Here is a 17,488-nt window from a genome sequence, read left to right as displayed (position 1 = left end):
ACTCTAATCGTTACATTTATCGCGTTGTGGTTGTGGCTTCGGCCAGAAGATGGCGCCGTACACCTCACTACACCGTTAGCAGGTCGGACACTTGTGTCTTTGGTTGATACCACAGTCTGGAGAATAAAGTTGTAATGCTCGAAAGAAAGGGTAAGACTGTCTCGTAGTATGTAATATATTATCACGAATCCAGAAGCGTTACGTGGAAATTGACAGAGCGACATAATAACACATAACAGCTCGTGGCCGCTCTCTGGGCGGACCTGGGGGATAAATGCAGCACTCCCTAGTTGTGACAAGTTATGGGTCCCGTTCCGACATTTTCAAAATAAGTTATTTGCCTCTTTATTATTCTCATATTTTCATCATAAGTCAATGTTTTGTAAATCTAATACGGATACAACTTGTTTAGTTTTGGCTGGAGGTCTCTCTCTACATTAGGTGAAAGTGAAAGAACAAATTTAGGTTTTCCTGAGAACGAATTGTGACGGGATCATGGACCACGGGCCTCCCGTCAGCTGGGATGACATAGCGGGCCTGGAGTTTGCCAAGACCACCATAAAGGAGATTGTGGTTTGGCCCATGCTGCGACCCGACATCTTTCCTGGCCTCCGTGGTCCACCCTGAGGCATCCTGTTGTTTATCTGGAAGAGGTGGTGGAGAGGAGGACACTGAAGAAACTATTGTCCATATTGGATAACCCGGACCACCCTCTCCACCACCTACTGCAGGGACAGCGGAGCACTTTCTCCAACAGACTGATTCAGCTCCGCTGTCACAAGGACCGATACAGGAGAACATTCCTGCCCTCTGCTATTAGACTCTATAATATATCACCTCTGGCCAAATCAAACACAAGACTATAACAACGCTACACTGTTGTTGCTGCTGCTGGTGATCTTGTGCACTACTGTTTTGTTTATTTTTTCATACTTAGTTAATTAAATACGATTCTACTTAGTGTATATACTGTGTATTTTTATTACTTTATCTTCTTAAATCTAATAGGTCCTGCTCGGTTATTTTATTTTATTACATTGTATATATTGTGCATTTCCCACACTTAATATTTTTATTTTATTGTGTAACCCTGTTTGCTGCTGCCACAGACAAATTTCCCCTTGGGGATGAATAAAGTACTATTCTATTCTATTCTTGTTTGGACCCCCGGGGACCGTGAAAACTCTGATTGGTAAATGCATAGCTTGCCAGTCGGGCGCCACCTTCAGCATCAGCGCTTCATCGCTCACATCCAAGTGGGTGGGCGAGGGAGAGAAAATGGTGCGAGCCCTGTTTGCCATTGCCCGCTGCCATTTTCATTGATGAAATCGACTCGCTGTTGTCACAGCGAGTAATGTATAGAAGAACTCTTTGAAAAGGAGAGCCTCAATCAACCAGACTGTCTCTCTTCTACACAACCACACCGGTATTTGTAGCTGTGAAAAGGTTTCCTGCTGCTGCAGCAGAGGGTTCCTTCTCTTTTATGTCTTTGTGATCAGGCCCATTCATGCTGGGACCTGTAACATCTTCTAACTTTTACTTTCACTTGTGCTGCTGTTTGGGTCGCAGCGAGGATGCCAGGAGGTGAGTGAACTCGGCCAAAACTCCATAACCAAGTATTTAAAGTAAAAGAAGTACAAATATAATATAATAATAGATGTGTGTGAACACTGTACTGCTACAACGTGTAACGTGTCGTGTGCCGGATGTGACCGGCCAAGTTAACTTCATGTGCTTGAGCTGAGAGAAAGAAGACACCATCAGGCAGTGTGAAGAGAAGCAGATGATTGTGTTTGGGTCTGGAACGAGAGGTGCTGATATGTTTTCAGTCTAAGTTTAATCTCTTTAATATCGGACTGAAACGAGGAGATTTACTGAGACGACTGTGACAAACGTTCATGTTCACATTGAGGCCGAAGTGAACTGTGGAGACGCCATTTAGAGACCTCATGAAGGAGGAATAGTGCTGATTGGACATGTTGTCTACAGTGTGAATGTGCAGCGATATGATACGATAGAGACATTTATATTACTTTAATAAAGAGATCTATTTGTTCTGCAACATCACAATCATAATATATGTTTTATATGTATCAAGACCTTTCTTTACATACAGATGATAAACAATTATTTATTATTATTCCTTGATTATCTGCCAACGAGGTTGTGTTTTCAGTTTGGCCTGTTTGTTATCAGCATTATGGAAAAACTAGCGTTGTGATTTATATTAAACGTGGTGGAAGAGTAGAAGAGCCAAGCAAGAAGACATTACATGTTAGAACTGATCTGAGTCACAAAGTATTTTTCCCTTTTGTTACATTTAGGAAATAGGTAATTTGGCCTTGGTGGAGGAGTACACTTCTATTATTATTATGATTATTGTTATTATTAATAAGAATCTGCTTTATCGACCATGTACGTATGTGTGGACACACAAGGACTTTGACTGTGGTTTCTATCAGTGAACTTACATTCAAACGTACGAGATGGAACATACAGAAAACATTAAGCTAAAACAAGGAGAGCAAGCTAATAGAGAAGAGTAGAAAACAACAATGGACAATAAGATACATTTTGTATAAAGGTCAAAGTGTCTTGTTGCGGCTGCAGTTTTCAGTTATCAACCAATCTGTAGAGCTGCAATCGGCGCTGAAGTTTCCTCTGTAAAAACATTTTGTGTGAAAAAGTGAGATCATTCAAATGTGAATTGTTCTCCCTTCAGGTTCTTCAATGCAGCAGTTGAGTTGAATGATGTCAGCAGAGCACATTATGGCGACTGCAGCATCAGGTGAGTCCAGTCAGACTGTACTAGTCTGGATAACAGACTGTCCTCTCTCTCTCTGTCCACACAACATGAATATAATGAAAGCACTCTGTCCTCACAGCTTTGCAGAGATACAGCCTACAGCTGGACAATAGTCATGTTCAATCAACTGGAGATCATAATTCATCACTTGTGTTCTATTGTGCAGTATCTTCTTTACAAACTGTAGAGGATGCAGAGACAACACTTGGATAAAAAAATATTACAATTTTCTTATCTTGAAAATGTATCATCTTCCTGAAAGTTGCCTCCACTTGGTGGAGACAAAACATTTACTTTTAGAGGATTCACAACACAAGCAGCTGTTGTTTGAATTTGCTGCCATATAACTTTTCTCATTATATGTTTTTATCATGAGAGGTGTATTGTACGGCATAGAAAACTATGTGTGAACTGTGAAGGGCCGAAAAAATGAAAATGTTGCTTTTCCATGTGGCTGCTTGTTAAAGGTGTTAAATTCTAAACTCAGAGCATATCTTGTGCCACCACACGGCTCTCAACATGGTGATGAGCTGAGCCGGTGGCTAGCTCAGAGTGCTAACAGTGCTAACTACAGCAACAGTGCTGACAGAGCTCACAGTGTTAACCTGAGGGGGAACAGAAGGGTGGGCGCTACGCTCCTGTGCCGACGTCGCCGTTTGGGACAGCGCTATCAGCTGTAACCGCCGTGTGAGATCAGTGCAGAGCGGCGGCCATGAGCTAGCCAATGGGACATACTCAAATACACCTTCACTGTCAGATTGGGTCTCTTTCTGTTTGAGTTAGGCTTTGGTAGGTTTTCCACATCTTTGTATTATATCTGGTGCAGAGTTTTAGAAGTCTGCATGGGACATCTGAATGATAGTGTTACTGCCACAAGAAGGTCTACATGTGATTAGTAAATGAATGCTGTGTCCTCCAATCACAGATAAGCTGCATCCTCTGAAGCGCAGTAGCAGCAATGAGAGGCTGCCACCTTACAGTAAGTGTTAACCTGCTGTGAACATCTGAGTTGACAGTATTTAGGTGGTAAAATTATACCTAACTAAACCCTGAACTTAAACAGCAATGAGACTATAAATTGATATATGTAAATCTGCATTTATTTGCGTTTTCAAAATCTTTGATTTCCTCAGTGTCTGAGCTGAGGGTTGTTCTGCTGGGGAACAGCTGGTCTGAGAGGAGTTCAGTGGGGAACTTCATACTGGGAGAGACTGTATTCAACACTGAGGAAGAACCAGATCACTGTCTGAAAGCCAGTGGAGCGTTAAAGGAGAAAAAGATAGTTGTCATCAACATTCCAAATCTGCTGCACCCCAACATGATGAAACATGTAGCACACTGTGCGCGTGTCTCTAATCCTGGACCTCATGTGTTCCTGCTGGTTCTACAGCCTGAAGACTTCACTAAGGAACACAAAGTGAAGCTCTGCGGATTCCTGAATCTCTTCAGTGATCAATCATTTGATCATTCATTGATACTGACATCAACACATAGAGAGGCGAGTTCAGCTTCCATGGACAAAGACCAGCCTTTAAAAGACCTGATCAGAATGTGTAGATACAGATACCTGAACCAGAAGAACCTTGAACGTCCAGAGCTGTTAACACGTTTGGGTCAAATTGTAAAAGAGAACGATGGAGAGCACGTTAGCTACGATGTTTTTGTGGACACATCATCTACTCTACCAGGTGATCATCAAAGTCCAAAACAGAAGAAAACACTGACTTCTATCACAGGTGCTGTTAACGCTGCTGGTAAGTGCAGAAACATTTCTGACAAGCCAATAAATACTTTGTTGACACAAATCCTTCTTGATGAAATTAAAACATGAAGCTCCAAATTAATGATGTCATGTTTTTCACAGGGCTGCATGCAGTTAAAATCAGTCCACAACTCTCCCTCTCAGAGAAAAGCCTTGTGACTCGCAGTAAGTACATTTATCTCAATGCTAATCATGTGATTGCAGATAGATTTTTGGTGGCACCTTTTCTCTATAATGAACCCAAACACATCCCACAATTCTTCACCATTGACAAAGAATAAAACAGAATAAAAACTATTTTATCTACAGTTATATCATGTTTGTATCTGTTACATTTATATGTAACTATTTTACCTTTGTAAATACATAATAAGAGAAACATGATGCCACCTTAAAACTATCCAAATGTTGATACTGAAGATACAAGTCATTTATGGCTAACACACTCACATTTAGATGAGATTACCTCAATCTTAGAAGTTCAGGTACTTAGACAACAAAACCTTGGTGCAGAGTTCAGCAAGGTGGCAGCTGAGGGGAAGAGGCTGTTCCTGAGCCTGCTGGTCCTCTGAGAGTCAGTGTGTAACACTTAACAGTATGTGGCAGGAGGAGGAGTCATTGTTCACCACCCTCTGCAGTTGCCTACACCATCCTGTGATGCAGTTGGTGATGATGCTCTTGTTGGGATCTGGCAGGAGCATGTTTGGTTATCAGCAAATAGGAAAAACTAAATTATTAACATCAATAGAATTCTAAATCTCAGTAACATTATTAACAATTATTAATAATAACAGGGCACCACCCTGAGAACAGGGGCCAATAACCAAACTATAAACTAAGTCTCATAATTAGTATTCACTCACAATGTCAATAGTCAAAGTACTGTTACACATTCAGAGTGAAAGTGAAGGTGTGAATTCGAGCACAGACCATATATCCAGCTATTATCACAATACACATTACATTACAGATTACATTACAGTCATTTAGCAGACGCTTTTATCCAAAGCGACTTACAATAAGTGTATTCAACATCGGTTTTCGAGAGAACAACTAGTCACCAGAAGTAATAAGTGCATGTCCCTACCTCAAACAAGCATCTAAGAGCATAAACCAGAGCCAACGTACAGTGCAGAAACAAAGGAATGCAATAAGTGCCACAAGCTAATATAAAAACAATAAGTGCAATAAGCTAGTATGAATACAGTAGATGCTAGGTAAGTGCTAAGCGGAAGGGTAGGCCTTCTTGAAGAGGTGAGTTTTCAGCCTGCGCCGAAAGATGGGCAGCGACTCTGCCGTCCTGACGTCAGTGGGGAGTTCATTCCACCACTGTGGTCGACCGGGTCGATCGGCCGCAGGGACCTCTGAGCGACGGGGCAACCAGTCGCCCCGAGGTAGCAGAGCGAAGTGGTCGGGCCGGGGTGTAGGGCTTGACCATGGCCTGGAGATAGGAAGGAGCTGTTCCTTTCACTGCCCTGTAGGCTAGCACCAGAGTCTTAAACTGGATGCGGGCTCTTACAGGTAGCCAGTGTAGAGAACGGAGAAGGCAAGTTGTGTGGGAGAACTTGGGGCGATTGAACACCAGGCGAGCTGCAGCTTTCTGGACAAGCTCCAGAGGTCTGATGGCCAGCGCCGGGGCTCCGGCAAGTAGTGAGTTGCAGTAGTCCAGGCGGCAGATGACAAGAGCCTGGATTAGCACCTGCGCCGTCTCATCAGTGAGGAAGGGGCGAATCCTCCTGATGTTGTAGAGCAGGAATCTGCAGGAGCGTGTAACCGATGCAATGTTTGCTGAGAACGACAGTTGGTCATCCAGGGTCACACCCAGGTTTCTCGCAGTCCGAGTTGGCGTCACCACGGTATCATCAATGGTGATGGACAGGTCTCGGTGCGGGCAACCCTTCCCCGGGAGGAACAGTAGCTCGGTTTTGTCCAGGTTGAGCTTGAGGTGGTGTGTCGTCATCCACTTCGAGATGTCAGCCAAGCACGCAGCGATGCGTGCCTCCACTTGAGTGTCCCCGGGGGGAAATGACAAGACCAGCTGGGTGTCATCGGCATAACAATGGTAGGAGAAGTCATGCGAGCGAATAACAGAACCCAGAGATGTTGTGTAGAGCGAGAAGAGAAGGGGGCCCAGGACTGAGCCTTGCGGAACCCCCGTAGTCAGTATGCGTGGTTCCGACACATGCACAAAGCAATCACAGAAAGCTGCTCTTTAAAGTATAACAGAGTTTATTAAATTCTAATAACATTGATCAAGTCAAATAATATCTAAAACTAACAACTACCATACAATTATGAGCCTACTATCTAAAATTAACAAACAATCTGTGATGAGAGTGTGTGAGTGTGTGTGTAGGGGGAGAAGTGAGAAAACCACCCAAAATGGCGGATGTAGTCTCGCACATGACCACGCCACGCGAGACTACAGAATGGCGCGAGATTACAGAATGGCGCGAGACTACGATAGAGGTTGCGTTTACACACCACGTGTGTCTGAGATGGGTATCAAAACCTATAAGTGTGTGTGACTATGTGTGTGTATGTATGGATTAGTAAAAGAAGAGAAAAAAAGGGGAACACTTAAAACAAGGCAGATCCTTACCGCCTGAGTAAAATACGAAAACTGTTACTTTATCATGCAGAAACCCAACTGGCGAACTTAGATTCGGCCAGCCGCGGTTCTGGTCTTTTAACTGATGAAGTCACAATTCACCAACTTCACTTGGGGTGATGATCTAACTCAACACTTTTAGAGCAGTATGAAATACAACAGTAGTTTCTTCACAGCACTAACGGAACTTGGCGGTCCATGAGCATACACAATAACACGTTATAACAATACAGTAAACTTAAAACAAAACAAAACAAGGTAATAAACACACTATGACCCAACTCTCTCTGCCCAGACACAAGCCTCTTACTCTGAGATGACTTCGTAGCGGTCGATGTGGTTCTTCGAGTTTCTTGGTTAAACTCGGGGTCCTCGAAAGTTAAGGGAATTCTTGTCCTTACAACCGGCAAAATGTTGACATTAACGGGGAGAGAACAGGGCATACAAGTTATCTGTTCTCTTCTACCGGATCCCCCCCCCAAAAAAACACAGTCCATTTAAGATTATGTTAAGCGAACATAATCGCTGGAGTTATCTTAACTCCAGCAAAGTTAAGATTATGACCTAGGGTTTTCTTCAAAAGCAACAACGTTGTGTGCACCTCCTTTCATGCGAATCGAATTGCGTGGGATTGCACAGACTGGAGGTGACGCAGTTTTATAGTTTCAGGGACAGCAGGGCTGCCGCACAAGAAGCCCTGGGGTGCCTGTGGCCCTCGTCCAATGAGACCCCAGTGTTGAGTTTGGATGAAAAGTCACACAAAGGTGAGGCTTAACGTCTCGTGGTGTTTGCTGTGAATTTAAACCAAATCCGGCTGTTGACTAGCCCCTTTGTTCCAACCACATGGTGAACTCCCAACACTCTCAATGGTGCATCGGTAGAGGTACAACAGAATCTGAGGAGACAGAAAGACTTTCTTAAGTCTCCTCAAGAAGAAGAGGCTGGTGAGCCAAGAGAGGTCCTTGGAGATGGAGACACCCAGAAACTTAAAGCTGGTGAGACCCTCATCCTAACGTCCCGTTGATACCGAGGGGATTGTGTGTGCCACCTTTGGTCTTTCTGAAGACCACAATAAGCTCTTTAATCTTCTTGGTGTTGAGGGCACCATGCTGCCAGGTGTCGGACCTCCTCCCTGTAGTCTGACTCATCGTTACTGTTGATGAGCACACTTCCATTGTGTCATCTGCAAACTTGATAATGGTATTGGAATCAAGTTATAGGCATGCAGTCACAGGTGAAGAGGGACAGCTCACAATGCTTTTGGACACTGGTACTCGGGGACGTTTGAGAAGGTTTGGTTGTTCAACTAGAGTCTGCTGGTTAGGTAAGTACAGTATCCAGTTGCAGGAGGGAGATGTTGATGCCCAGGACACTGAGTTTGTTTATCAGTTTGGAGGGGATGTTGGTGTTGAATGCTGAGCTGAAGTCATTGAACAACATTCTCGAGTTGGTGTTGCTGGGGTCCAGTGTGTGTTGGAGACAGGTTTTGAGATGAGCCAAGACCTTCCTCTTGAAGCACTTCATGATGGTGGGGTCGAGTGCAACAAGGTGGAAGTTATTAAGTCAGGAAAGTGTTTAGAGACGATGGAGGTGGGTTTTAAGCACTTGGGAACTGCTGCTTGGGCCAGTGACAGGTTGAAGATATCTGTCAGGATCTCAGTCATCTGCCCAAAACAGGCACTGAGCACATATACCATCAGGACCAGCAGCCTCACACGCATCCTGCTCAGTGCAGCACACGTCAGTGGGGGAGAGTGTGAGGGGCTAATGGTCTGCAGGGACCACAGTCTTGATGGCCTCCTGGTTGTCCCTTTCAAAGGATGCCTTTGATGGCCTGGATGCCTTGCCATGCGGTGGAGTCGGAGTTGTTGTGTAAGTGCTCCTCATTTGTTAGTTTCTGGCTGTGCTTGATGTCCCACTTCAGGTTTGCCCTGGAAGAACCTGAGCTAGTAGGCCTGAGCCTCCACCTGATTTGAAAGCGGTGTTGTCTGCCTACAGCAGCAGACAGACCCCTTCGTCTTTCCACGGCTACTGATTTGACAATTTTGTGATACACTTGAGGGTAGTGACATTGTTGATGTTGATGTGGTCCAGAATGGTGGCGGCATAAGCGTCAATGTCCATGTGGGAGTCCAGGATGGCCTGAGCGGCAAACACAGTACTGAGTCTGCTCCCCCTGGCCACACTTTAACTGTCCTCACTGCTGATTTCACACGTTTGATGAACAGTGTGTACTTAAATAAGAGTAAAGCATAGTTTATAGTCGCCATAGATAAGCCGGCGTGAGGCGTGCACTGGAAAATTACGTAATCATGCATGGCGCAGGTAGGCTCTACAAGTGGTTGCCGTGCTTGTTCGTGTACATCTGAATTTACATGTCTGGACTATACAAAGAAGGTCAATTTGCTTTTAGATGCTTTAGAAACAGGAGGTCTTAAAAATCTTCATTTGAGTAAATATTTTGCATTCAAATCAAATAGTTTACAGGGTATTCAACCTTTGTTTCTTTAAACTGCATGTAATACTTGACTTCTCGCTTTACAGGGTTTGTACAAAGGCACTAAAGTAGTCCATGAATATGAGATATGAGTTTTAAAACAATTACAATCCCATTTTGTAGGTTTGTTTATGTCTTACACCTACAGTCTATGCTCGTTTACATTGTTGTCTTTTGATTATTCACAGCTCAGTTTGTTTGTACGCCCTCTGGTGTTTTGGAGAATAATGCAGCGCATGGCGCAGGGATTATATACGCCCACCTACATAATCAGAATTTGCACCGTTGACACTATGATTTGAACCAGAACATTTGCCAAGCCTGACGATGACCGAACAGATATCATTATGTCAGCCAAGTGTGATTAAAACCTAATCTTGAGTTCATGCCATTTTATCTTTCTCTCTTTTTTATTGTAGCTTCTGGATTCAGGATTGTGCTGCTGGGAAAAAGTGAGGACAAACGGACAAGACTCGGTAACTTCATCATGACGAACCAAAGTTTTCATGACCAAACAAACAGAGAAATTGTGGCCACTTGTGGAGAGTGGAAAGGAAACCCATTAACAGTAGTGAAAACTCCAAACATCTTCAGTCTGTCTCAGGAGACCATAAGAAGAGAGATGAAGAGCTGTGTGAGTCTTTGTCTCCCTGGACCAAATGTTCTGCTGCTCTTAGTGAAGCCTTCTGATTTCACTGAGGAGAAAAGACAAACACTGAAGTTAATCCTCAGTTTGTTTGAGCAAGATGCCTTTAAACACTCAATGGTCATCATGACACATGAGGGGGATGAAATGAATGTCTCTGTTAATGAACTCCTTAAAGACTGTGGAGGAAGACACTTCAGCAAGTTCGAAAAAGACCACACACAGTTAATGCAGAACATTGAGAACATTGTGCATGAAAACAAAGGAACCTACCTCACCTTCACTGAAGACACCATCAGACCAAAGTCTGACCACATGAAACAATCTCTAAACCTGGTTCTGTGTGGGAGGACAGGAGCAGGGAAGACTTCAGCAGCCAAGGCCATTTTAGGTCAGACAGAGCTTCATTCAGTCTCCAACTCATCAGAGTGTGTTAAACATCAGGGAGAGGTGTGTGGACGTCGGGTTTCTCTGGTGGAGCTGCCTGCCTTGAATGGAAAACCTCAGGAGGCAGTGATGGAGAAATCACTCCGGTGTATCTTCCTCAGTGATCCTGAGGGCGTCCATGTCTTCATCCTGGTCCTACCTGTGGGTCCCCTCACTGATGAAGACAAGGGAGAGTTACAGACCATCCAGAACACATTCAGCTCTCTAGTCAATGACTTCACCATGCTTCTGTTCACTGTGGAGTCAGATCCTGATGCTCCAGCTTTTGTTAACTTTGTGAAAGAAGACAAGGAGATCCAGGATCTCTGTCAGAGCTGTGGAGGAAGATATGTTGTTCTCAACATCAAGGACCAGCAGCAGATCCTAGAGCTGTTGGATTCTGTGGAAAAGATGAGAGTTAAAGGATCCAGATGCTTCACAATGGAGATGTTCACCAAGGCTCAGATGGAGAAGGTTTCAAGACTTGAAGCTGAACTGCAGGATGTGAAACAGAAGACGGAGGTGGGAGGTGATGATAAACATCAGGGTAAAGAGTGTCTCAGGATGGTGCTGATCGGGCGGACTGGCAGCGGGAAGAGTGCAACAGCAAACACTATTTTGGGCAAAAAACATTTTAATTCTAAAACTAGCCCAAGTTCAGTGACCAGGTTTTGCGAAAAAGCAAAAGGAGAGATTGATGGACAGCCTGTCGTCATAGTCGACACCCCCGGCTTGTTTGACACGACTCTGTCCAAAGATGAGGTTGAAGGGGAGCTTGTGAAATGCATCACCATGTTGTCTCCTGGACCTCATGTTATCTTACTGGTGCTGCAGATCGGCCGCTTGACAAAAGAGGAGAAAGACTCTGTTGAGCTGATCAAGAAATATTTTGGCAAGAATTCAGCAGATTTCATCATCATTATATTCACCAAAGGAGATGATCTGGAAGATACAACAATTGAGAGTTACATAGAAGAAGACAAGCATGATTTTTTGAAAAAACTAATAAATGACTGTGGAGGAAGATACCAGGTCTTCAATAACAAAAATCAAACAGACCGCACACAAGTCAGAGATTTGATGAAGAAGACCAACACAATGATGAATGAGAATGGAGGCAGCTGCTACACCTCAGAGATGTTCCAAGAGGCCGAAGCAGCAATACAGAAGGAAGTGGAGAGAATCCTAAAGGAGAAAGAAGAAGAAATGCAGAGACAGAAGGAGGAGCTTCAAAGAAAACATGCAGAAGAAATGGAAGCAGTGAAGAGAAGAATGAAAGAACAGAAAGAAGACATTGAACAAGAGAGAGCCAAACAACTTAAACAAATGGAAGAAAACATCAACAAGGAGCGAGAGGAGAGAAGGAAAGAACAGGAGAGGAGAGAAGAGGAGGACAGGAAGAGGACAAGGCAGGAGGAAATTCAACAACAGGAGTTGGAACAACAGGTTGGAGCTCTGGAGAAAAAAATAAAGTCAGAATCAAAAGAAAAGGAAACCATTGACAGAGAGTTGGAGGAGATGAGAGGGGAGATGAGAAAGCAACGAGAGGACTGGGAGAAGGAAAGAAAAGAATGGTGGAATAAACGATATCAAGAAGATGAACAGAAACGACACAAAGAGCAAGCTAGACTTAAAAAGCTCCAAGACGAATACGAAGAAGAAAGAGAAAAACATGAAATCAAAAGAAAAGAAGAAGATCGAACAAGAAGAGAACAGGAGAAGAAGGAGAGAAAAGAATTGGAGGAAACTTACAAGAAGGACCTGGAGCAAATGAAGAAGAAATATGAAGAGGAGGCCAGAAAACAAGCGGAAGAGTTCAATGAGTTCAGACAGAAATACACCAAGGACTTCACAGCGTTGGTAGAGAAGCACATGGAGGAAATACAGGAACTGAAGGAAAGGCAAGGAAAACAGTACAAGCTGTTAAAAGACCTCTCCAGTCACAAAGAAGAACATCGAAAAGAACAAATGGAGGACATGGTGAAAAAACAAGAAGAAGAAATAAATGAACTAAAACAGAAATACAAAGACAGATGTTTCATCCTGTGATCTACCCACTGATTAATAATCAGTATGATGTTAGTAGATGGAACCTCAGTTGAACATTGAAAGAACAGTTCTATTATTTTGACTTTCCTTTCGTAAATATGTTTTAAAAAGCAATAACAATGTTTTTTCCATATAGTTTTATGGTGTCTGGAAAGTCACATTTTGGTTTTTGTTCTCGAAAGGTGTCTGATCAATACAGCAGCTAATTAGAGTTAGCATAAGTGTTTTTCAAAGTTCAATTCAATGAACTCAGAGTGGTTACCATGGTCACAGTGGTGTGAAAAAACGGCCCCTTCTGTCTGAAAGCACCGTTTAAATGTGTTACTATGTGGCCCTGTGTCGTAAAACAGTTTTTTATTTAATAGAAATAAAATAACATTATCTTTTTTACATTTTACTCAAAGAGTTTCTTTTAAATTAATGTATTTTTACCCAAAATCAGCTGTACTACAAAATGGAGGGGAAAAAATATGATACATATATATATATATATATATATATATGTGTGTATGTAAATGTATATATACTGTATATGTGTAATATATATAGATTGATAAAGGGACAAGGAAAGTTTGCTCTATTACAACTGTTTTTTTCTTATGGCACCCTTTGCAGAAGCAATGTAAAACATTTTTAACTTGTATAAATCTGACAAATGTAGAAAATACACGATTACAGAGTTGGTTGAATTTTTATGTCTGGACATATACAATAATTCGTGACATAATCAGATTCAGCCCAGGCGCCAGGAAAACATTTTGGCATTGTACGTTTCTGCAAACCACATTTACATTGAATGTTGACGTTTTAGCATTTGGTCAGAGAAAGTGATGTAGAACAATGAGTGACTGTTATTGAAAGGTATGTAGTATATTATTGTTGGAATGCTGTTAAGCATTCCAACTATTGTTCTTCAAATCTTTATACTTCTTCTTATAATAATTATATTTCTTCCGTACGCTTTTTGAAACTCTTCTGCTCCTTCATATTTTAAGCTACAGAAACCGTTCAACTATCAAAATGTTCAGCTCTTTCAGCAGAGGGGTGCTATGACTTTTCATATTTCTAACCTTTAAACTTTATGAATTATTAAGCTTTTTGCAATTTTGTTTTTGAATGGGTTTCTATGGAGAAAATGTTCAAATCCTCTTCAACTTTCAAATCCTTCTACTTCCTCATACTTTCAGCTACAGACACCATTTAAACTTTAAAATGTTGAGAAAATCCTGATCTATTGCCGCATTATTCAGCTTTTTGATATCTTTTATACTTTTTCAACTGTCCCATTTGAACTTTTATGATTTTTTCACTCCTTTTCTGACTTTATAATGGGTGTGTATTGCGCAGCTTAGAGTGCGTGATGTCACCGCTAGAGTGAAGAGCAGCTTGAGAGTCTTGTGAAAAAAACATTTGTCTTTTGCCACTGTGTCCACAATCTTCACTCTTCATGCATAATTTCTGGATGTAGAAGTAGCTAATCTTGTCCTTGTCGTAGACAAATGACTGTGGAATCCCACAGATTTACACATTTGACACAGAAGCCTGTAATTGAGAGGAAAACCAACTTTCTGCTCCATAGAGACCAATGTTAAATTTTGCTTCAAAAACATCTTCCACAGAACACGGTACCCCATTTCTAAATCGCCAGTTCAGCCATATTTTTTACACTACAGACACAATTTTTACAGGATCTGTTCTTCAACTCATCCTTCCTCTCATTTATTAATATCGGAGCAATAGGAGCTACGGTTATGGGAGTTTTGAGGATTTGTTTGAGAGGTGTTTCCCTGTTTAATCTCCATGAAAAGGCTGCAAGGACACAGGTGTTTATGATTAAGCTCATTAGTGATGTTGATAAACACACAGACTCACAGACACACACACTCCTCTCTATCTCTCTGTGTGTCTCTCTCTCTCTCTCTGTGTCTCTCTCTCTCCCTCTCTCTCTGTGTCTCTCTCTCATACGTCATTCAGGTTCTTAGAGATCTTTAGAGGATCCCCCCCCCCCCCCCCACACACACCCCATTTTAAAATAAAAGCCCCACAGAATGATTTCTAACTGAAATGCTTATGATGAAGCCTGACATTTAATAACCTGCTTGTGTTTATCTAACATTATGAGTCCATCCCCCCCCCCACACCCCATTTCAAAATAAAAGCCCCACAGAGTGAAATATAACTGAAATGCTTGTGATGAAGCCTGTCATTTAATAACCTCTGTTTATGTGTCAAACATTATGATTATGTCTCCTCTCCCCCCCACCCAGCCCCACCCTTTCAAAATAAAAGCCCCATGGATTAACTGTATGTAAACATTAAGCTCAAAATTAGACTTTTTCAAATACTACTATTACTACTACTACTACTACTGTTATATTATATACTACGACCACTACTACAGCTATTACTACTACTACTTCTACTACTTCTTCTAAATACTAATACTTCTACTACTAATGATACTTCTACTACAACTACAACTTCTACTACTACTATTACAAATATCACTACTGCTACTACTTATTATAATGCTACTAATACTTCTACTACTAATAATACTTCTACTACAACTACAACTTCTAGTACTACTACTACAAATATCACTACTGCTGACATTTTTTAAGCCACAGAAACCATTCGAATATCAAAATATTCAGCTCTTTCAGGAGAGGGGTGATATGACTTTTCATATTTGTAATCTTTAAATTCTTTGAATTATTAAGCTATTTGCAATTTTCTTTTGAATGGGATCTCTATGGAGAAAATCTTCAAATCCTGTTAAACTTCTTCAACTTTCAAAGCCTTCTTCTTCATACTTTCAGCTACATATGACTTCATATTTGTAATCTTTCAACTTTTTGAATTATTAAGCTTTTTGCAATTTTTTTTAAATTGGATATCTATTTTCAGCAATGTTTTTGAGATTCATTTCAGCTTTCAGCATTCCAACGCATTTTCAGCAGGAAATGCATTTTCTAGTTATTATTAAAGTCCACTTCAAGGGACAGTGTGTAAGATTTAGTGGGATCTAGTGGATTGTGGCTGGTTGCAACCAACGAATTACCCCTCAGCACAGCCCTCCCTTTCCAAGCGTTTCAGACAACTACGGTAGCCTTAGGGTAGGGATCGGTATCTTTAGGATTTTAGTACAACAAGGAGCTACTCTTGTTAATACTCGGTTCTTATTCATGACTAAATCATGCCCAAACATATATACATCTTTTTAAATAAATAAATTCAGAACAGAATTAGAAGTAATGTATAACTTGGATATAACTAACTATTGTTTCTAGAGCAGCGACAGTAATGTTTACAACAGCAAAGTCAAAATATAAAGTCATTAATAACTAACTGGAAACAAATGTAAAATGTCAATAAAATAAATAGCATTTTTGAGTGAAGTTTATAAATGATAGAAATCAATAATGAAAAACACAGACATCAAACAGTTCATTCCATAGAAAACATAGCAAGTCTTAGTTCCGGTGATTATACACCGATTACAACATAGTTATGAATATTATATTCAATATCTGCCAATAAACCTCCCTGAATGTTACACACTGTTCCTTTAGGCGGTTAGGAGGGTCAAACAAACAGGACTTCCGAGAGACCGCTGTTTGTGTCCCGTGTGAAATCAAAACGTTGACTTACTTCAGGTGTGAAATAACTGCATGATTTGGGAACCTTCCTGTATTATAAAAGTTATCTGCAATTAAATTCTAATAAATATAATAATGGGTAATAGGTGTTGAAAAATGAGAAAATAATGCTCTGCATGTTGAATTTTTTTATCTTTATATTGTCATGTGTATCTTTTCTTTTTGGTATATTATTATTCTCAAAAACATCAGGAATACAATCATAAACTGTATAATTTTATATTTCCTCAATTATTCCTCACAAAATATGTTTTTGTGTTTATTTTGTTAACTATGTTTCTTTTCATAAACTTTCCGTCTCATGTAAAACACTTCGAATTGTTGTTGAAAGATGATATTCAAATAAACTTTCCTTTTGACATTTGTGACTTTGTGTGAAATACCTAAACAACTACTGGATGGATTGTGATGAAATGTTTTTCATCTTTCAGGATGAACCGTAATAACTTTATTGATCCTCTGACTTTTCATCAGAGAACAATCATCAGGTCAACATGTTAATGTGTCCAATACTTTGATTCATGACCAAATACCTGCAGAACTAAAAACGTTCAATCAGCCTCAGATAAGCTGTTTACTGGTTTAAGCTAATGTTAGCATGCTAACACGCTAAACTAAGATGGGTAACATAGTAAACATTATACCTGCTAAACATCAGCATGTTAGCATTTATTTTATTTAAGTATTTCTATGAAGATGTAAGTAAGAATTAACTCATTAATTGTAGAACTTTCTATAAAATACAAACCGATGCAACGTTCAAAAACGTAATACCCAGAAATGACTAATTTAAGTGTTTCTCAGCTAACGCCCTGTTTGAAGATATATTAGTATTGCAGAATGAGTGTTTTATGCGTTTGTCTCTAGCAGACACACACTGACTTCCTGTAGACTGTGTGATGATACGATGCTGTTCTCCAGAAGAGGACACCAGAGAGGAGCTGATGACCCAAACATTTCTACTGTACACTGTCTCTTTACATCAGTTACAGTACACGCAGAGTATCAGCACCAAAATATACTCACGGT

The 17,488-nt window shown here is 41.0% G+C and overlaps 1 protein-coding gene across 1 annotated transcript; it reads left to right on the top strand.

Moving 5' to 3' along the window:
- The first annotated feature begins 1,252 nt into the window (after positions 1 to 1,252).
- Positions 1,253 to 16,820, top strand: LOC142932829 (uncharacterized). Its single transcript, XM_076076918.1, has 6 exons — positions 1,253 to 1,584; positions 2,723 to 2,788; positions 3,732 to 3,785; positions 3,940 to 4,560; positions 4,671 to 4,733; positions 10,096 to 16,820. The coding sequence occupies exons 2-6, from the start codon at positions 2,749 to 2,751 to the stop codon at positions 12,795 to 12,797; spliced, it is 3,480 nt and encodes a 1,159-aa protein (XP_075933033.1). The 5' UTR covers positions 1,253 to 1,584; positions 2,723 to 2,748; the 3' UTR covers positions 12,798 to 16,820.
- The last annotated feature ends 668 nt before the right edge of the window (positions 16,821 to 17,488 follow it).

Source organism: Anarhichas minor, unplaced genomic scaffold, assembly GCF_050575085.1.
Source record: "Anarhichas minor isolate MPS153535 unplaced genomic scaffold, ASM5057508v1 ptg000058l, whole genome shotgun sequence".
NCBI classification, from domain to species: domain Eukaryota; kingdom Metazoa; phylum Chordata; class Actinopteri; order Perciformes; family Anarhichadidae; genus Anarhichas; species Anarhichas minor.
This window is presented reverse-complemented; position numbering and strand designations above follow the sequence as displayed.